General features: G+C 37.2%; 1 protein-coding gene across 1 annotated transcript in view; it reads right to left on the minus strand.

The window, feature by feature from the left end:
* The window catches only part of LOC126481644 (ovarian-specific serine/threonine-protein kinase Lok-like), a 220,799-nt gene that overhangs the window by 37,539 nt on the left and 166,623 nt on the right, over nt 1–16,637 (minus strand). Inside the window, exons 5-7 of the mRNA XM_050105550.1 lie at nt 13,829–14,032; nt 13,533–13,747; nt 6,958–7,144 (exon numbers count right to left, since the gene is read on the minus strand). Of these exons, the coding sequence (XP_049961507.1) occupies nt 6,958–7,144; nt 13,533–13,747; nt 13,829–14,032 (606 nt within the window). The remainder of the gene's footprint in view (nt 1–6,957; nt 7,145–13,532; nt 13,748–13,828; nt 14,033–16,637) is intronic.

The following is a 16,637-nucleotide window of genomic DNA, read 5'->3' on the forward strand; positions in this document are numbered from 1 at the left end:
GTTTGAAGACTGCAGATTCATTAGTCACACCTCTAACCAATAGCTTTGCAGGTCCAGCTTTACGAGTCATGGAGGCATCAGCACCTTTTGTGTGTCTACCAATGGTTCCAGCTTGACATTAGCCTTTCTCTCACGGAATTAATTCCTCTTTAGCCAGTGTTATCTGTTACAGGGAGACCTGATGTCTCTGCTACCCCAAAGGGAAAGAAAGCAGGGAAACAATAGTAAAATCAGCTACCATGCTGTCATAGCAGGAGGAGAGGTGATTTATGTGGCACGTCCCAGGTGTTGGATGGGGGGTCCTAACCAGCTTACTGGCAAACTTAACTGAAATAAAGTAGCTCTCATGCACCAAAGACACTCTCTGTGGTTAACAACCATGGTTGTAAATCAGAGTGTGTTCCAGCTAAGGTTAATTACCTTTGAAAGTCAAATATGGAAAGATCTTTTTGGGAAAAAAGTCACCGTCTTGCCCAGAAAAGTAGGTAAAGGCTACATCAGATTTGGTGGGTAGCCAACTAGAAGGTATCAATGAATTAGAACATTTGCAATCACCCAAATGCCTACTGACGCACAAAAAGAAGATTCAACATAAGCAAATAAATTATATTGTAACGCACAACATGAACTCACTACTTACGACTGCAAAACTCAAGAAGGTCACAGACGAATTAAATAAATAAAAAATGTTAATAGCGGCCAATGAATGAGAAACACAATAGAGGTCTCATCGAATCACAAGGATATAGTATTTATAATGGGAAAGCAAGACAAAGGATTATGAAACAGTGACCTCAATTTGGTACAGGATTTATAGTGAACATAAAAATAATAGATTCAGTAACTGATTTTCAAGGAATATCACCAAGAATTGCAACCTGTCAGTATCTCCAGGCTTCTTCCATGTATACAACCTTCTTTTATGATTCTTGAACCAAGTGTTAGCTATGATTAAGTTGCGCTCTGTGCAAAATCTACCAGGAGGCTTCCTCTTTCATTTCTTACCCCCAATCGATATTCACCTACTACGTTTCCTTCTCTCCCTTTTCCTACTGCCAAATTCCAGTCACCCATGTCTATTAAATTTTCGTCTCCCTTCACTATCTGAATAATTTCTTTTATTTCATCATACATTTCTTCGATTTCTTCGTCATCTGCAGAGCTAGTTGGCATATAAAATTGTACTATTGTAGTAGGGGTGGGCTTCGTGCCTGTCATGGCCACAATAATACGTTCACTATGCTGTTTGTAGTAGCTTACCCGCACTCCTACTTTTTTATTCATTATTAAACCTACTCCTGCATTACCCCTATTTGATTTTGTATTTATAGCCCTGTACTCGCCTGACCAAAAGTCTTGTTCCTCCTGCCACCTAACTTCACTAATTCCCACTACATCTAACTTTATCCTATCCATTTCCCTTTTTAAATTTTCTAACCTACCTTCCCGATTAAGGGATCTGACATCCCATGCTCCGATCCATAGAATGCCAGTTTTCTTTCTTCTGATAACGACATCCTCTTGTGTAGTCCCCGCCTGGAGATCCGAATGGGGGACAATTTAACCTCTGGAATATTTTACCCAAGAAGACGCAATCATCATTTAACCATACAGTAAAGCTGCATGCCATCAGGAAAAATTACGGCTGTAGTTTCCCCTTGCTTTCAGCCGTTCGCAGTACCAGCACAGCAAGGCTATTTTGGGTGATGTTACAAGGCCAGATCAGTCAACCATCCAGACTGTTGCCCCTGAAACTACTGAAAAGGCTGCTGACCCTCTTCAGAAACGAGACATTTGTCTGGCCTCTCAACAGATACCCCTCCGTTGTGGTTGCACCTACGGTATGGCTATCTGTATCGCTGAGGCACGCAAGCCTCCCCACCAACGGCAAGGTCCATTGTTCATGGGAGGGGGGGGGGGGGGGGGGGGGCGGGGGGCTTCTACAATAAAGAAAATTAAAGAATTTCATAAATTCAAGGTAGATCTTAAACAGTTTTTACTAACACACAGTTTTTATAGCATTGAAGAATATCTGAATCTGGAAAAGTAATATTATTTATATATACTGATATAAAATATTTGTATTTATTATCCAAGTTTTTGAAACAAATTAAAGATAAGAAACTATATTGTAATTGACTACATCCATACAATGTATATTGGTAATGGATGAATAAAGAGATTGATTGATTGACATATTTTCTTTCTTTCTTCATCTGAGGTCACTCTTCCTGTAGCCCTTTTATTGATCTTCATTTATTTATTTATTTATTTATTCCATGTGATCTGGTGGTACATAGTGTGTTGCAGATGTTGGAAAATATCAGTCAACATTGTTAACATATACTAACATATAGTGTCATAATGTACTATATTGCTCAATGTTTTCAGTTTAACATAAAATAGCAAGATTACTGTTCTAAGTATTCATTTATAGAGTAAAAACAGTAACACAACAAATATGACTTCATGGCTTTGCTAAATTTTATGTTATCTTCAATGGATTTAATACTAGTGGGAATATTGTTGAACAGTTGGAGGCCCATGTGGAAAGCCCCCTTTTTACACAGTTGAGTGTTTGTACGTAAAACATGCAGATTTGAGTTCTTCCTGGTGTTGTGTTTATGTATTTCATTATTTTTTATGACTCTGGAGTCAGCTGGCACTATGTGGTTTCTGAAAGCTTGGGTTGTGTCTCTTGCAGTATGCTGGTTCTCTCTGTTTTGTTTTTTAAGTCATCTGCTGTAATTTGGAGTTCTCTTGTATTTTCCTTAATTTCTGTGATCCATTTAATGTCGCTCTTACTATTCCACAATTTGTTTATTATATCAGTACTAATTATGTTTTGTGGTGTTCTGATCAGATGTCCAAAGAATGAGATACATTTTTTTCCTGATCATGCTTATTACTGGTTCTATTTTCTTGTACACTGTTTCATTGTAAGCTATTCTCCAGTGCCTATTGACTTGATGTTGTTTATTTATGCATGTCCTGATTACTAAAGGTAGAGACAAGTGTATTTTGTCAGTTTCTGCTATATTAGATGTTTTGAAGATGGTTTCAGCTGTGTAAGTTATTTCTGGTTGCGTAACTATTGTATTACGTTTTAATTTTGCATCTATGGATAGGTTTTTTGTTGTGTGTGTTTTTGTTATTATAATCTGCTTTGCTCAGTTTTTTTTATTCTGTTTTGCCATGAGGTTTTCTCATTTAGCTTGTAAGTTACAATTTCAACAAATATTTAAATTTATCAACAATTTTGATTTCTTGTTCTCCTATTGTAATTTTGTTTCCAAGTGGTGGGTCAGATAGCATAATCTCTGTTGGTTTTATTTCAAACGATATTCTGGGGCCAATTTTATGTGTTGCTTCTTGTAGTGAATTAACTTGTTGCCTGATTTCTTGAACATTGTTGGCTAGGAGAGCAAGATCATCAGCAAATCCCAAGAATTTCAAATTTATATTATTTTTAGCATTTCCAATTCTAATGTGCTTTGGGTTATCATTGTACCATTCTCTCATTAAGTGTTGCAGGGCACAGTTAAACAGTACTGCTGAGAGACTGTCACCTTTTCTTAAGCCTGTTTTTTTAAGGAATGGTTCACAAATTTCTTCTCTAAACTTAACTTTCAGTTTGGTTCTGGCTACAGTAAGTCTTGTTAATTTAATTAGTTTTGGATGAAGTCCCAGGTTTCATAAAATTTTTGGTACTGAAGGTCTATGGAGGCAGTCATATGCCTTCTACAACTCCGCAAGTGGTATTGCAACAGGCTTGTTCCACGTCCTGTAGTATGCCATAATCAATTTTAAACTAATGATTCGCTCTGCACAGCTTCTTCATGGTCTGAAACCTACCTGATATTCCCCTAACTCCTGTTCTAGTTGTTCCTTGATTCTTCCATATAGGATCTTGGATAAAATCTTGTATGTCTAGTCTAGGAGAGAGATTCCTCTGCAGTTGTCTGGACTGCTCTTATCCGCCTTCTTGTGTAGGGGGGTGTATGATGGCCATAGTCCAATGTTCAGGTCAATTCCTAAGAATTCTTTGTGTTCTTCACAATTCAAAAGCTTATTATATGCTTTTGCCATCATTTCAGCATTTTCTGTCTGCCATTCTTCCACCTTCATCATTCAGTATTAGTGTTCACGGCTCGTACTGTTGTAGTTGTTTCCCAAAGATTTTGTATCAGTTCCTGGAAATGATTTTTTGGTAATTCTCTTCTATAGGGTTTATTATGTCTTTATAGAATCCTCTTTTAATTTTCCTAATTTTTTTATGATTTTTTTTCTTTCATTTTTGAGGTTGATGGCATTTTCTTCTGTTTTGTTTATTTGAAACCTTAACCATGCTTGGTGTCTTTCTTCATGGAATTTGTCACATTCTGGAGTCCTCCACGCAGGTGTACTTTGTAGTTTCAAGTGAGCTCGTTTCTTTAGACTTGGTACCAGTTCTTCTAGATCATCTGCTACTTTTTGGTTTCTGTTATTTGTTGGTATTTGTTATTTTTAATTAGCTGATATGGGTCATACCTCCTTCTTGTTTTATTAGTTTTTTTTTTCATTTTTTCTTTGACGGTGTGAATTTGATTTTAATTTTAACCAAGTAGTGGTCTGAGCCTGTGTCTACTCCTCTCAATACTTTAACATTGTACATTTCTTACAAAAATTTCTGAGGAGGTCCCAAAATTTATGTACCTCCCCCCTTTGATTTTGTTATAAAACGTTTTTCATTTGTAGGGGATGAACATTTATAATTATGTAGGTTTTGTTCATTGTTCATTGTTTTAAAAGTCAGTTTTATTTAATGTTGAAAATTCCTGGTGAGTTTTCAGAAAGCATACACATTCATAAATGTATAAGCTAGGAAGAGTCATTATTTTAAATTCTTTAAATATTTCCGTGCATGACATTCTGCAGGGAACCCCTTTCATTATTCTAATAGCCCTTTTTTGAAGTTTGAAAGCTTGTTTTGCTGTACCTGCATTTCCCCAGAAGATCACACCATATCTAAGCAAACCGTTCATGTAAGCATAATAGGCACACAGCAATGATTCAGTGTTGCAGCATTCCCGAAGCATTCTTAGCACATAGCAGCATTTACTTAATTTTTTACTCAAAACTTTAGATGCTTTTCCCATCTCAAGTCTCATCCACCCATATACCGAGGAATTTTGTGTATGGAGCTTGTGCAATAACATAGTTCCCTAACTCAGCTTTTACTCTTCTTTTAGCTGTACTTTAAATATTACTGAAATTCATCAATACCGTTTTATCCTTATTTATGATCAAAGCATTATCACTAAACCATTTTCCTGTCTCATTTATTGTCCTAGAGACACTCTGCTGTAGATCACTTTGGAGACCCATCAGAAATATCACAATTTTAAAGTCACCTATTACCTCGTAACCATACATTTTACGAATTCTAGCAAGAAGTTTATGCTTGTGTAATCCGCTTTGAGATGAACTGAGTGAGTCTGAGGAGGGGATGGGTATCTTTACCCATTAAGAATGTGTTTGATGAGCTGTCTACAAATATGCACCACTCATTTGGATTGGAGTCTATTCCAACAGTGCCAGTCAGACCAGTCACACTGTGGCAGAAGCATAGGTCATTTTGATGAAGGGGAAAAATTCTTAGTGACACTTTCTCTGTTCTGGCATGCACACCTTCATCCAACAAGTTCCACTGCTTCAATCTTGATGTCAGAAGCTCGGTCCTTGACTTTGTGAAACCAAGGTCTGTAATCAAGTCATTTACATCTTCCTATTTATGATAGTATTTTTCTATATCCTCAGCTGAAAAATCTGAATCTGCAACTTCCCATCTACTTTGTGAACTCTCTTCTATATAAAAATGATATATTACACTGTACAGGCATGTCAAAGTATTCTTTGGAGGTCTTAAACATTTTATGTTAATGGAGTACTCTTTTTCTCTGGCCTTGATAAAATGATCACATCATCATAATCATCATTTTGAACAGTTTCTGGCCACATGCTGGGTCTGTCTGAAACATAAGCCTCACCATCTAGTCATGTTTTCCCACCATCTTTCTGTGTTCACTATGGTCCAGTCCTTGTACCTTTTTTTCAATAGACTCCTCCTTTACATTTCAGCCACCTATCCCTTGGTCGTTTACTTCATACCTCCATTTCATGTAACTTCTTGGGAGTGTTCTTATTTTCCATTCTCTTAAAGTGCTCATACCAGCTTGGTCTTGATGTTTCTTCCTGTTCTGTAGGGGTTCCTCTTTCACTATTTTCCTTACCCTTTAACTTCTTATCCTATCTCTTCTTGTTACTCCTGTCCTTCTTATGAGGGACTTCATTTCACATGCCTGTAATCTGATTACATCTATTTTCTTCATTACTGATGTTTTAGATGCGTATATTAGTACTGGGATGTATCAACTTGTATATATTACTTCTTTGCTTCATAACACTAAGCAGGAAAGGTGTGGCCTGTCTGCCATGTTCACTGATCTCCTCTGTCACAATTCCCAAGTATTTGACACTTTCCACACTCTTTAATTATTAATTTCCATTCATTATTCCAGTAGTTACTCTATCCTACTTTCTGGTTCTAACCAGGATGTCACATTTGTTTGCATTAAATTTCATTCCACGTTCCTTCATTCATGACCACATACATAGCAATACTTATCTTATAGACACTTGCAGTCTCATGATCCCATCTTTTAAGAATCTTTTGAGTCAGTAAATTGGAGACAAACTGAAACAGTGAGTGTAAGATCACACTACATCACTGAAAAATAGAAAATTACTGAATGTGAATGTCCTGTAACGAAAGCAAAGTTTATGGGGAATAATGGGTATTTGCTGTATTCTTTAAAAGCAGTCAACCAGAGGACAGTTATGAAAACATAAAGATAAAGAAAACAGTAAAATTTGTTAATATATTAAAACCAGTAGCTGATAAATAACAATAGTCACCTGTAGCCAACGATGCGTCAAGATGTGTTTAACTTTAATCCTCTGATTTGGGTCTTTTTTCAACATACTGTCCACAAGCTCTTGTGCAGGATACGATACATTTACCCACACTTCAGGTGGTTTGGTAATATGATACTGCCCTCTCATGATAGCAATGGGATCACGGAATGGTAATGATCCACTCAGGCTGTGACAGTAATGGCATTAAAATCAGTTAGGCTGGTCACATTATTAATACATGTATCACTGTTTCAAATTGCATGAACTCACATAACTTATTACAATAACAAACAATGGAAAATCCAGGATGGAATGTAACAATATAATGAAATAGATCGTTGCTACTAACGATACTGCAGAGATGCTGCATCACAGAAAGGCACAACAAAAAGACTGTTGGAACAAGAGATTTAGGCCAACAAGGCCTTTGTCAAAAACAAACAACATACACATATGTTCGTGCAAATGCATCTCACACCAACATTACCTCAGTCTCTGGCAGCTGAAGCCAGACTCCAGCTGCCAGAGACTGTGGCCATGTGGCTGAGAGTTGCATTTGTGTGTGTGTGTGTGTGTGTGTGTGTGTGTGTGTGGCCTGTCTATTTTTGACAAAGGCCTTGTTACCCGAAAGCTAACATTCTGACAGTCTTTTTGTTGCGCCTTTCTGTGACTCAGCATCTCCGCTGTAAGGTGAGTAGCAACTATCATTTTCATTATATTGTTATTATAATAACAAAGATTCTAGGTTGCAAATCGTAAACAAAAAAGCAAATGCCTATCTGTAGTTGATTGGTTTGTGGCACATACATGTAAGTAACAGCAGAGAGACATTGCTAGCTTTTGAGCTGTCACACTGATTTTTGTGTGGTTATTTACACACACAAATACAAAGACACAGATGTACCCACTCTTGGCCACGGTAACACATAATGTTGCCATGGTCACAGTAATGTAATATCTAGTAATGACTTGTGCTGTTGTGTGTGTAACCCAATCTTGGTCACGGTAACACATAATGTTGCCATCGTCACAGTAATGTAATATCTAGTAATGACTTGTGCTGTTGTGTGTGTCTATGCAGCACAGATCAATCAACTATAGATGAGTGGTTGCTTTTCCTATTTTTTAAATTTACTTTCTATATTTGTTTTGGACTTACATCAAGTACAGTTGAGAGCAGTAATCATTCAGATCTCTTCCCTTCCTGTGAATGCACTCAAACCTGGTTTTGCTTAGTAGCAAGAAACTTCAGTAACATATAGTTAAAAACAACTATTGGATACTAAATACCACCTCATTTTTAGTGAATGTGATAAATAGAAAATTTCAGATCACTTGTAGTATTCACTTACAAAATTATGAAACCTACTGCTAATACATGGAATTCATGAAGCAAGTGAGAAGATGCTGCAGAGAAAAACTGAAAATTAATGAATGAATAAAGAGAAGTTTGACAAATGACTAGAATGATACAAGGTTGATATGGAAATCATACAGGAAGTAGTACTTATTAATAAGTGTTAATGGAAGAGAAACACAGCTAAAATAAAGTGAAGAGACAGAGAAGGTTAACCCCTTTCATCATTCTTGTACAGCACATTCGTTGAAGAAGGAATTAGTATCTTCTACATTTACATCTACATAGGTGCTCAGCAAGCCACCGTATGGTGCATGGTGGAGAGTATCCCAAACCACTACTAGTCATTTCCATTTTCCTGTTCGACTCGCAAATAGAGTGAGGGAAAAACAACTGTCTATAAGCCTCCATATGAGCCCTAATTTCTCATATCTTATCTTTGTGGTCATTATGTGCAATGGATGTTGGCAGCAGTAGAATTGTTCAGCAGTCAGCTTCAAATGCTGGTTCTCTTAATTTTCTCAACAGTGTTTCTCGAAAAGAATGTCGCCTTCCCTCCAGGGATTGCCACCTGAATTCCCGAAGCATCTCCATAACACTAACGTGTTGTTCAAACCTATCAGTAACAAATCTAGCAGCTGTGACATTCACCTGCTTTATTTCTTTGTTGATAGTCCTCTGTGTCAACGTACTGCATTGGTTATACTGGATGAAAAATGGGGGGTGGAAGTTCAACACTGACTACTATAAATGATGTAGCCAACAGTTGCACAGTGGCCTTTCACAGTTTTTTTTTTTTTTTTTTTTTTTTTTTTTTTTTAATTTCAGTTCACAACCCCCAACATTACACAATTATATGGCCAGTTCACTATTGGTTAACTTTTGAAAAGCCTCATTAATAGTTTTCAGGCAAACATCAGCATACAGTTACAGTAGTTTGCTGTTAAACATCTATGAGCTGTAGATACCTAACCACACAGTTCACTATTTCTGAAATAAATTGAACAGACACTGTAATTATTTTAACACATGGCCTATTTATGTTACACTAATTCCACTGTTCAGTTGATGCATTACTCTGGTACATATTGCCCCATCTGTAAACTGGTCATGGACTAGACTGTCTTGGGGCCAAAAATCTGTCCTTTATATATCCTCACAACAATAGGCAATGGAACTACACATTGTTTGATGTTTAAGTTACAGAAATTACAATTAAAACATAACTCATACAATTAACTGAATACATAAAAAAATTCCTCCTTTTTAACAGTTACTTCTATCACAAATATTAGGCTGAGTTATTTGTTTAAATCATGAAATTGACAGATATACTTATACAAACAATGCTTTTGACAAATCTGCTAATTATTTTGGAATTAATTAAAGGGTAGCTTTGTTAAAGTGTTTTCAATGAGAGCCAAATAAATACTTTAAGAGTCCTGGTAGTTCTTTCAAATGTTTATAATTAACACAGAATTTATATTTGTTTATAAGTCAACAATAGAATTTAAGTCATGAAACAATAACTGATTTAACCCAACACCAAAAGATATTAATTAGGAATTGTCAAAATATATTAGGAAATTGATTACATACACAAAACTAAACACAAAATTTGATCTGGCGCCACATTTCTTAAGACTGAGGGCCAACCTTTCTCTTTTATGGAGATGCAGATTATACTAATGTATGTTAATGGTAATTAGACAATAATGAAAATAAAATTAATTTAAGGAGGCAGATAGCAGAACAAGAGAGTAAGTAAAGAGGTCCCAGCTTGCTTCATCACATAGCCCACCTCTGAATTGCTTCGATGCCTTCTAATACCTTGCCGATTTGTGGACATAAGCTTCTCAGTCTCAAGAAAGTTTGTTATATTCAAATTTAGAATATGTTCAAGGATTCTGCAGCAAACAGAAGTTAGGAATATTGGTCTGTAATTTTTTGGGTCCCTTCTTATATACTGGAGTCATCTGTGCCTTTTTGCAGTCACTTGGGACTTTGTGCTGGGCAAGAGATCTATGAATAATGCAAACTAGGTAAAGGACCAATGCCATAGAGTACTCTTTGTAAAATCGAATTGGGATTCCATCCGGACCTGGTGGTTTATTTGTTTTCAAATCTTTCAATTGTTTCTCTATGCCAGGGATGCTTATTACTATCGTCCATACAGGATTCTGTCTGATGGTCAAATGATGGTACGTTTTTACATTTCTTCTGTGTTTGTTAGACAGTACAAAGAGAATTAAAATAAATGGTGAAGCAGCACAATGCATGTGATTGCTGATGCACTGTTTCTGTGGCAGATTCAATGCTTAAAATACTGTATTCTAGTTAATACTGTCAAAAGCTGTTTGTAAGTATAGAAATGAAGGATGGGTAGTCTTTCCTTAACTTATTTCCTGAGGTAAGTAGTTGGGTCAGCAGTGCCTCTTATGTTCCCACATTTCTCCAGAATGAGGTCAGTTTCTACCAATTTTTCATTCTTCACTAAATAATTTATGTCAATATTTCACAGCTGTGATTTATTAAACTAATATTTCGGTAATATTTCATCTGCCAGCACCTGCTTTCTTTGTAATTGGAATCACTACATTGTTCTTTAAGTCTGAAGGTATTTTTCCTGTCTCATACCTCTTGCACACCATGTGGATTGTTTTGTCATCTGGCTTTACAATGACCAGTGGTTCTGAGGGAATGCTGTCTATGCAAGGGGCCTTGTTTTGACTTAGGTCTTTCAAGTCCTCTGTCAAATTCTTCTTGCAGCATCTTATCTCCCATTCACCTACGTCTACTTCCTCTTCTCTTTCTGTAATATTTCTTTTCAGTTCATTTCAATTCTATAACCCCTTTACACATTCCTTTCACCTTTTAGCTTTCCCTCCTTTGCTTAGTACTGTTCATCCATTCAGCTCTTTTTGTTCATGGAGCTGGTTCTCTTTTTTGCAGTGGTATAAGAATTAAATTGGAGCAATATTCCTGAGTTTCTTTTCGTAAAGAAACATTGAAATAAAATTAAGCATTTCTGTTTCTGCTAATCTACCCTCAATTTCAGTTCCTGTCTTATGTACGAGTGTCTGGACACTAACTTTGGTACCACTAATAGCCCTTACATATGACCAGCATTTTGTGAGAATTTTTTTTATAATATTCTGTAATGGTAGACAATGAACGCTTCACACTCTTGACAGCTGAAAGTGTTTCATCCAGCATCTCTCTATCTACAGCCATATATTTTGGTTTACACATATTATTCATTAGTCTCTATTTCTTTAGAAGTTTCTGTACAGGGACAGTATACCATGGAGGGTCCCTCTCATTATGATCTGTGCTACTGAGTATATACCTGTCCAGTGCATGCTGAACTGTTCTTTTTATCTTGACCATAGTCCCTCTAGGGCTCCTGTCCTGAGCTAAAGGTTTCAACTTCTTAATTAAGGTATGACAATACAGTATCATTATCAAGTTTACTGAACATACAAATCTTTATACTTGTTTTAGATGCTCTTTGTACTTTGGTAATCATTGTTGCTACAACTGTCTCATGGTTACCAATATCATTGGTCTGCTTGTGGTCGTTAGATCCAATATAGTTCCATCATGAATGGGTTTGTTAACTATCTATTCTAGGTAGTTTTTAGAGAAGACATTTAGTAATGTTTCATCAGATGTCTGATCACATGCCACCACTAAAAAACTATAATGATCCCAATTGGTTATTGGGTAATTACAGTCTCCTCCTCTGATGGTACAATGTGATGTGCTTGTGAACTAAGGTATTTTGCTTACATCAGTGGGTTAGTTTGGTGGTTAATAGATGCAGCTTCAGTTTCTACTTTGGTGGATTTGATTGTTTTATCTAGTGCAACAAATACACCACCCCCATTGCCCATTAGCCTATTCTTTCGGTTTCTCCAACAATCTGACTGCAGTCAGTTTCAGGTCTTAATCAGCTTAACTAGTAGCTTGGGAGTTTCCTTTCATTTTAGCAGCACTTCAAACTCTGGCACTTCATTGCAAGTGCTTTGACAGTTAATTACAAGGTTTTTAAAGCTATTGACTGTGGGGAGAATTCCGTTGTATCTCACACTGATAATTCCAGGTCTCCTGCACTTATTGTTATCTGGACTGGATGGAGAGTTGCCCAATCTAGAAATCCCTTGTGTGCACCCCACTCACAGTCAGATACCTGGGTAACAGCCTCTGATGTGCAGTGCACTCATGAACTATTTAGGAAGACAATAACAAATAATTAAATAGTTTAAAAATGACTCTACTTTGTTGACTAATTCCAGATTCATTCATTTATTAGTTAATTACAGTTTGGTAATTTGCATACACAGTTTCTGAGCCATGGATTATTCACTGATGTAAATCAAGGCATAAACATGAGCATGTGTGACCACACCATATGATACAAGACAAGCAAGCTTATAAAAAAGGTTTGACATTTTCCCATCCTGCCTCTTATTTTTCTCGTACAGTGGCTGATTACAGAGGGGTAAGCTATCAGGAGGCTGAAAGGATTCTGCATGTGTTATATTGCATCTTTCAATTAGAATCAGAGTTTCAGCAACTATCAACTGTGTGTTTCATTATTATGACCTGACTGCTAGTGATCACATAAGATAAAAGAGATTGAGAACACATTTTTAGTGTCTGTGAAAGAGGATTAAAGAAAAATATATATACATTATCCTACATGGATATAAATTGAAATCCTCCTATATTAATTTCAGTAACTTACTTTGAGATCACTTGCATTATTTTTTTCCTGTTCATAGAATTTTGTTTATCCAGCTGAAAAGAAGGATAGGAAATATGCAAAAAATATTTGCAAGGCAAAAATTTCATTTCATAGTAATATCAGTTTGTGAATTAATGGTGTATCTGAATGGAGTGGGTAACTATATGTCAGTGGTTTGTTTTCTTTAAGTATATTATAATTGGGAGAGTGACAAAGTGCAGTGGTATTTTAGGTAAAGTATAAAACAGAATATTGCCAAAGTAAGAGGTAGAAATAGAGAAGAGATCAATGACAGGAAGATGATGACAGAGATGAAGATGTAAAAAATACCAAGAAAAATAACAAAGATACACGATTATGGTCAGTACTATCCACTTCCATCCATTACATTACAATTCAGTTTCTTTAGCTTTTATTACACAAGTTCTTACAATAAATTTAAAACTAATGGAATGTTATCTGTCTCACCAATAAAACAGAATGACTCCCATGCTCCATACATCAACTTGCTTCGTATATGTCTTTCCCCTGGATGCGGCTGAATGTATTTCAGGTGCTATGTAAAATGGTGTACCTACTTTTGTATCCATGGCACTCTGGAGACATTCATTTTTTGAAACTCCAAAGTCACTCACTTTAATTATGGTCTCAGGTTTTCTTTCCATCAGTAAAATGTTTTCTGGCTATGAAACAAAGTGTCACTTATTTAGCAACAGGAACACAGGCACATGTGGTGTTTCTCAAATAGTTATTTTATAACTGACCTTGAGATCACGATGACAGATGCCTTTATTATGGATGTACTCAACGGCAAGTGACAACTGATAAAATATTAATTTTGTCTGCTTCTCCGTGAGCCTAAGGCGTGGTTGAATCCAGTTGACAAGATCACCACCTTCCATAAGTTCCAAGATAATATAAAGATCTCTGCTCTGGAATACCATATCTTCCATTGAGATAACACATGGCTGCAATAAAGAAATAAAGACTGACTTGTTATTAAAAAGTGAATTCCACACACAATACTGTCTTTCATCTACAGGTGTTATCAGCATAAAAAAATTACCTGTGGTTAATTTTCAGTAATATATGATTAACAGCTATTATAAAAAAATTACCTGTGGTTAATTTTCAGTAATATATGATTAACAGCTATTATAAAGGAAATGCAAATTTATTTACATTCATTTTATGGAAATGAAATGGAAAACAACTACAAATGTATTTTAATCTAAGTCAATAAATATTCTATTCACTGAAGCAATGAGGAAGAAATTCTGAACGAAACAAGAAAACAAATTAGGTCAGTCCCAAATGTGTGCACAATCTCCAGATGTATATTATCTGTCTCACCAATAAAACAGAATGACTCCCATGGTGTTATTCAGATGATATTGGTAAGTGATGCATACATTAACAGAATGAATGGTGGCATTAGAGAACAGTTCTATGTCTCAAGGAGGCTCCTGCATTTTTGTTGATGTATGACTAGTGCAAGAGACTATTTCAATTAAACAGTAGAAAATCCATGATGGAATGTAACAATAGTAGGAAAGGTATAGTTGCTACTCACCATATAACGGGGATGCTGAGTCGCAGATAGGCACAACAAAAAGAGTGCCAGAAAGTGAGCTTTGTTGAAAATAGACAACACACACACACGCACACACACACACACACACACACACACACACACACACACACACACACACACAAATGCATCTCACACACACACACACACACACACACACACACACATGCAACTCACACACACATACACATGACCACAGTCTCTGGCAGCTGGAACCAGACGGTGAGCAGCAGTGCATGATAGAACAGTCAGCAGGGTGGGAGTAAGGAGAAGGATGGGGTGGGGAGGGGGAGGGATAGAAGGTAGGGGTGGGGATGGTAAAGTGCTGCTAGAGGGAGTATGCAGGGATGAGGTGGAGAGCAGGGCAGCTAAGTGCAGTTGGAGGTTAGACAGAATGCGGGGAGAGAGAGGGCAGGGTGGCGGAAAAGGAGAAGTAAGAAGACTGGGTGCTTTGGTGGAATAGAGGACTGAGTAGTGCTGGAATGGGAACAAGGAAGGGGCTAGATGGGCACGGGAAATGACTAATGAAGGTTGAGGCCAGGAGGGTTATGGAGCATTGTTCACAAGGAGCCAGATGGCATAGACTGTGATTTATGTACTTTAGGAAGCATGTACAAGGTAGGACTGTGGGAAGTGGTAGGGGTGAGGAGAGAGATGGACTTCAGGGAGAGCTTCTGGGATGGGCCTAAGGATTTGAGGAGAGACTGGAGATCCTGCTGCATTTCTGGGAAGGGGTCACTGTGGTAGGGTTTGTAGGTGGATGAATCTGACATTTGCTAGGTAGCCCTTGCAGTTCAGAGCAACAGGTGTGGAGCCTTTGTCATAAGTTAGGATTACAAGGTCAGGATCAGTTTTTAGGTGGTGGATTGCAGTTCATGCTGTGGAATTTAAGGTTAGTTTTTTAGTTTGCATGCTGTGGGATTTGGGGAATGAGACAAGGCTTGAGATTAAGAAATTCTGGGGAGTTAACCCTTTCCAACAATCTTTTTGTTGTGACTATCTGCGACTCAGCATCTCTGCTATATGGTGAGTATCAACTATCCTCCTCATAATATTGTTACCTTCCATTCTGGATTTTCCAGTGTTTGATTTTGCCTTATGGCTTTTCTTCCATCATAACCCAGTGCTGTTTTCCTTTTTTCCTTTGCTACTATTTTCTAATGCATTTCTTTACTCAGTGCCCATCCTTTTTCTTCTTTTCTATATTTCTCTTGTTGCCTTACAAACTACACTACACACTCTACTTATGAGACACATTGTATCAACCATACTGGCTGCTCTCAACAGAGGGCTACAAGATCATGCACGTTATTGATGCAGCATCTCATGTCCCACATTACTCCCTCCAATACGTTAATCCTTTACCTTAAAATCAATCACTCTCCCTGAGTCACTTTCACTTCTTTTCGCCATGTTATTTCCTGTACCTTTCCTGTGCCACACAAACTGGTATCTCGTCCTACCAACCCCTCCCCACCCCCAACTGCCCCTCTCTATTTCAGTTCGAACCTATTACATTCAACTAATCTAGTCACATCTGCCGTCCCTCTTCTTCATATTTAGCTACCCACAAACCTGCTACCCACATTACTAATTTATTTATTTATTTTTTTCTTTGATCTCATTATGGTTTCATGCAAATTTCAGTTTGTTTTCACCTTTCACTAACTGCCTACTCCCTCACATTTCATATGGTTTCCACTTGTTTCATCCTTTTCTTCATTTTTCCCATGTGTTTGGGTGTATTTTTGTGAATTTTTTGGGCATATTTATACGTTATTTACGTAGTTTTACACCTTTTTTTCCACCATTGTGGATCCTTGCTCCTTCCAGCTGTGTCAATATAGAAAAGTTTCCTCATCCCTAGCCAGAACCCAATCCCACATTTTGTTCGTGCATTGCATGGGATCCCCCCCTCCTCGTCCCCCCCCCCTCCCCTCCCCCCAAATGATCTCCATCAAGTTACCCATCTCTGGCTACCA

The sequence above is a fragment of the Schistocerca serialis genome, chromosome 5 (assembly GCF_023864345.2).
Source record: "Schistocerca serialis cubense isolate TAMUIC-IGC-003099 chromosome 5, iqSchSeri2.2, whole genome shotgun sequence".
In the NCBI taxonomy this organism is placed as follows: domain Eukaryota; kingdom Metazoa; phylum Arthropoda; class Insecta; order Orthoptera; family Acrididae; genus Schistocerca; species Schistocerca serialis.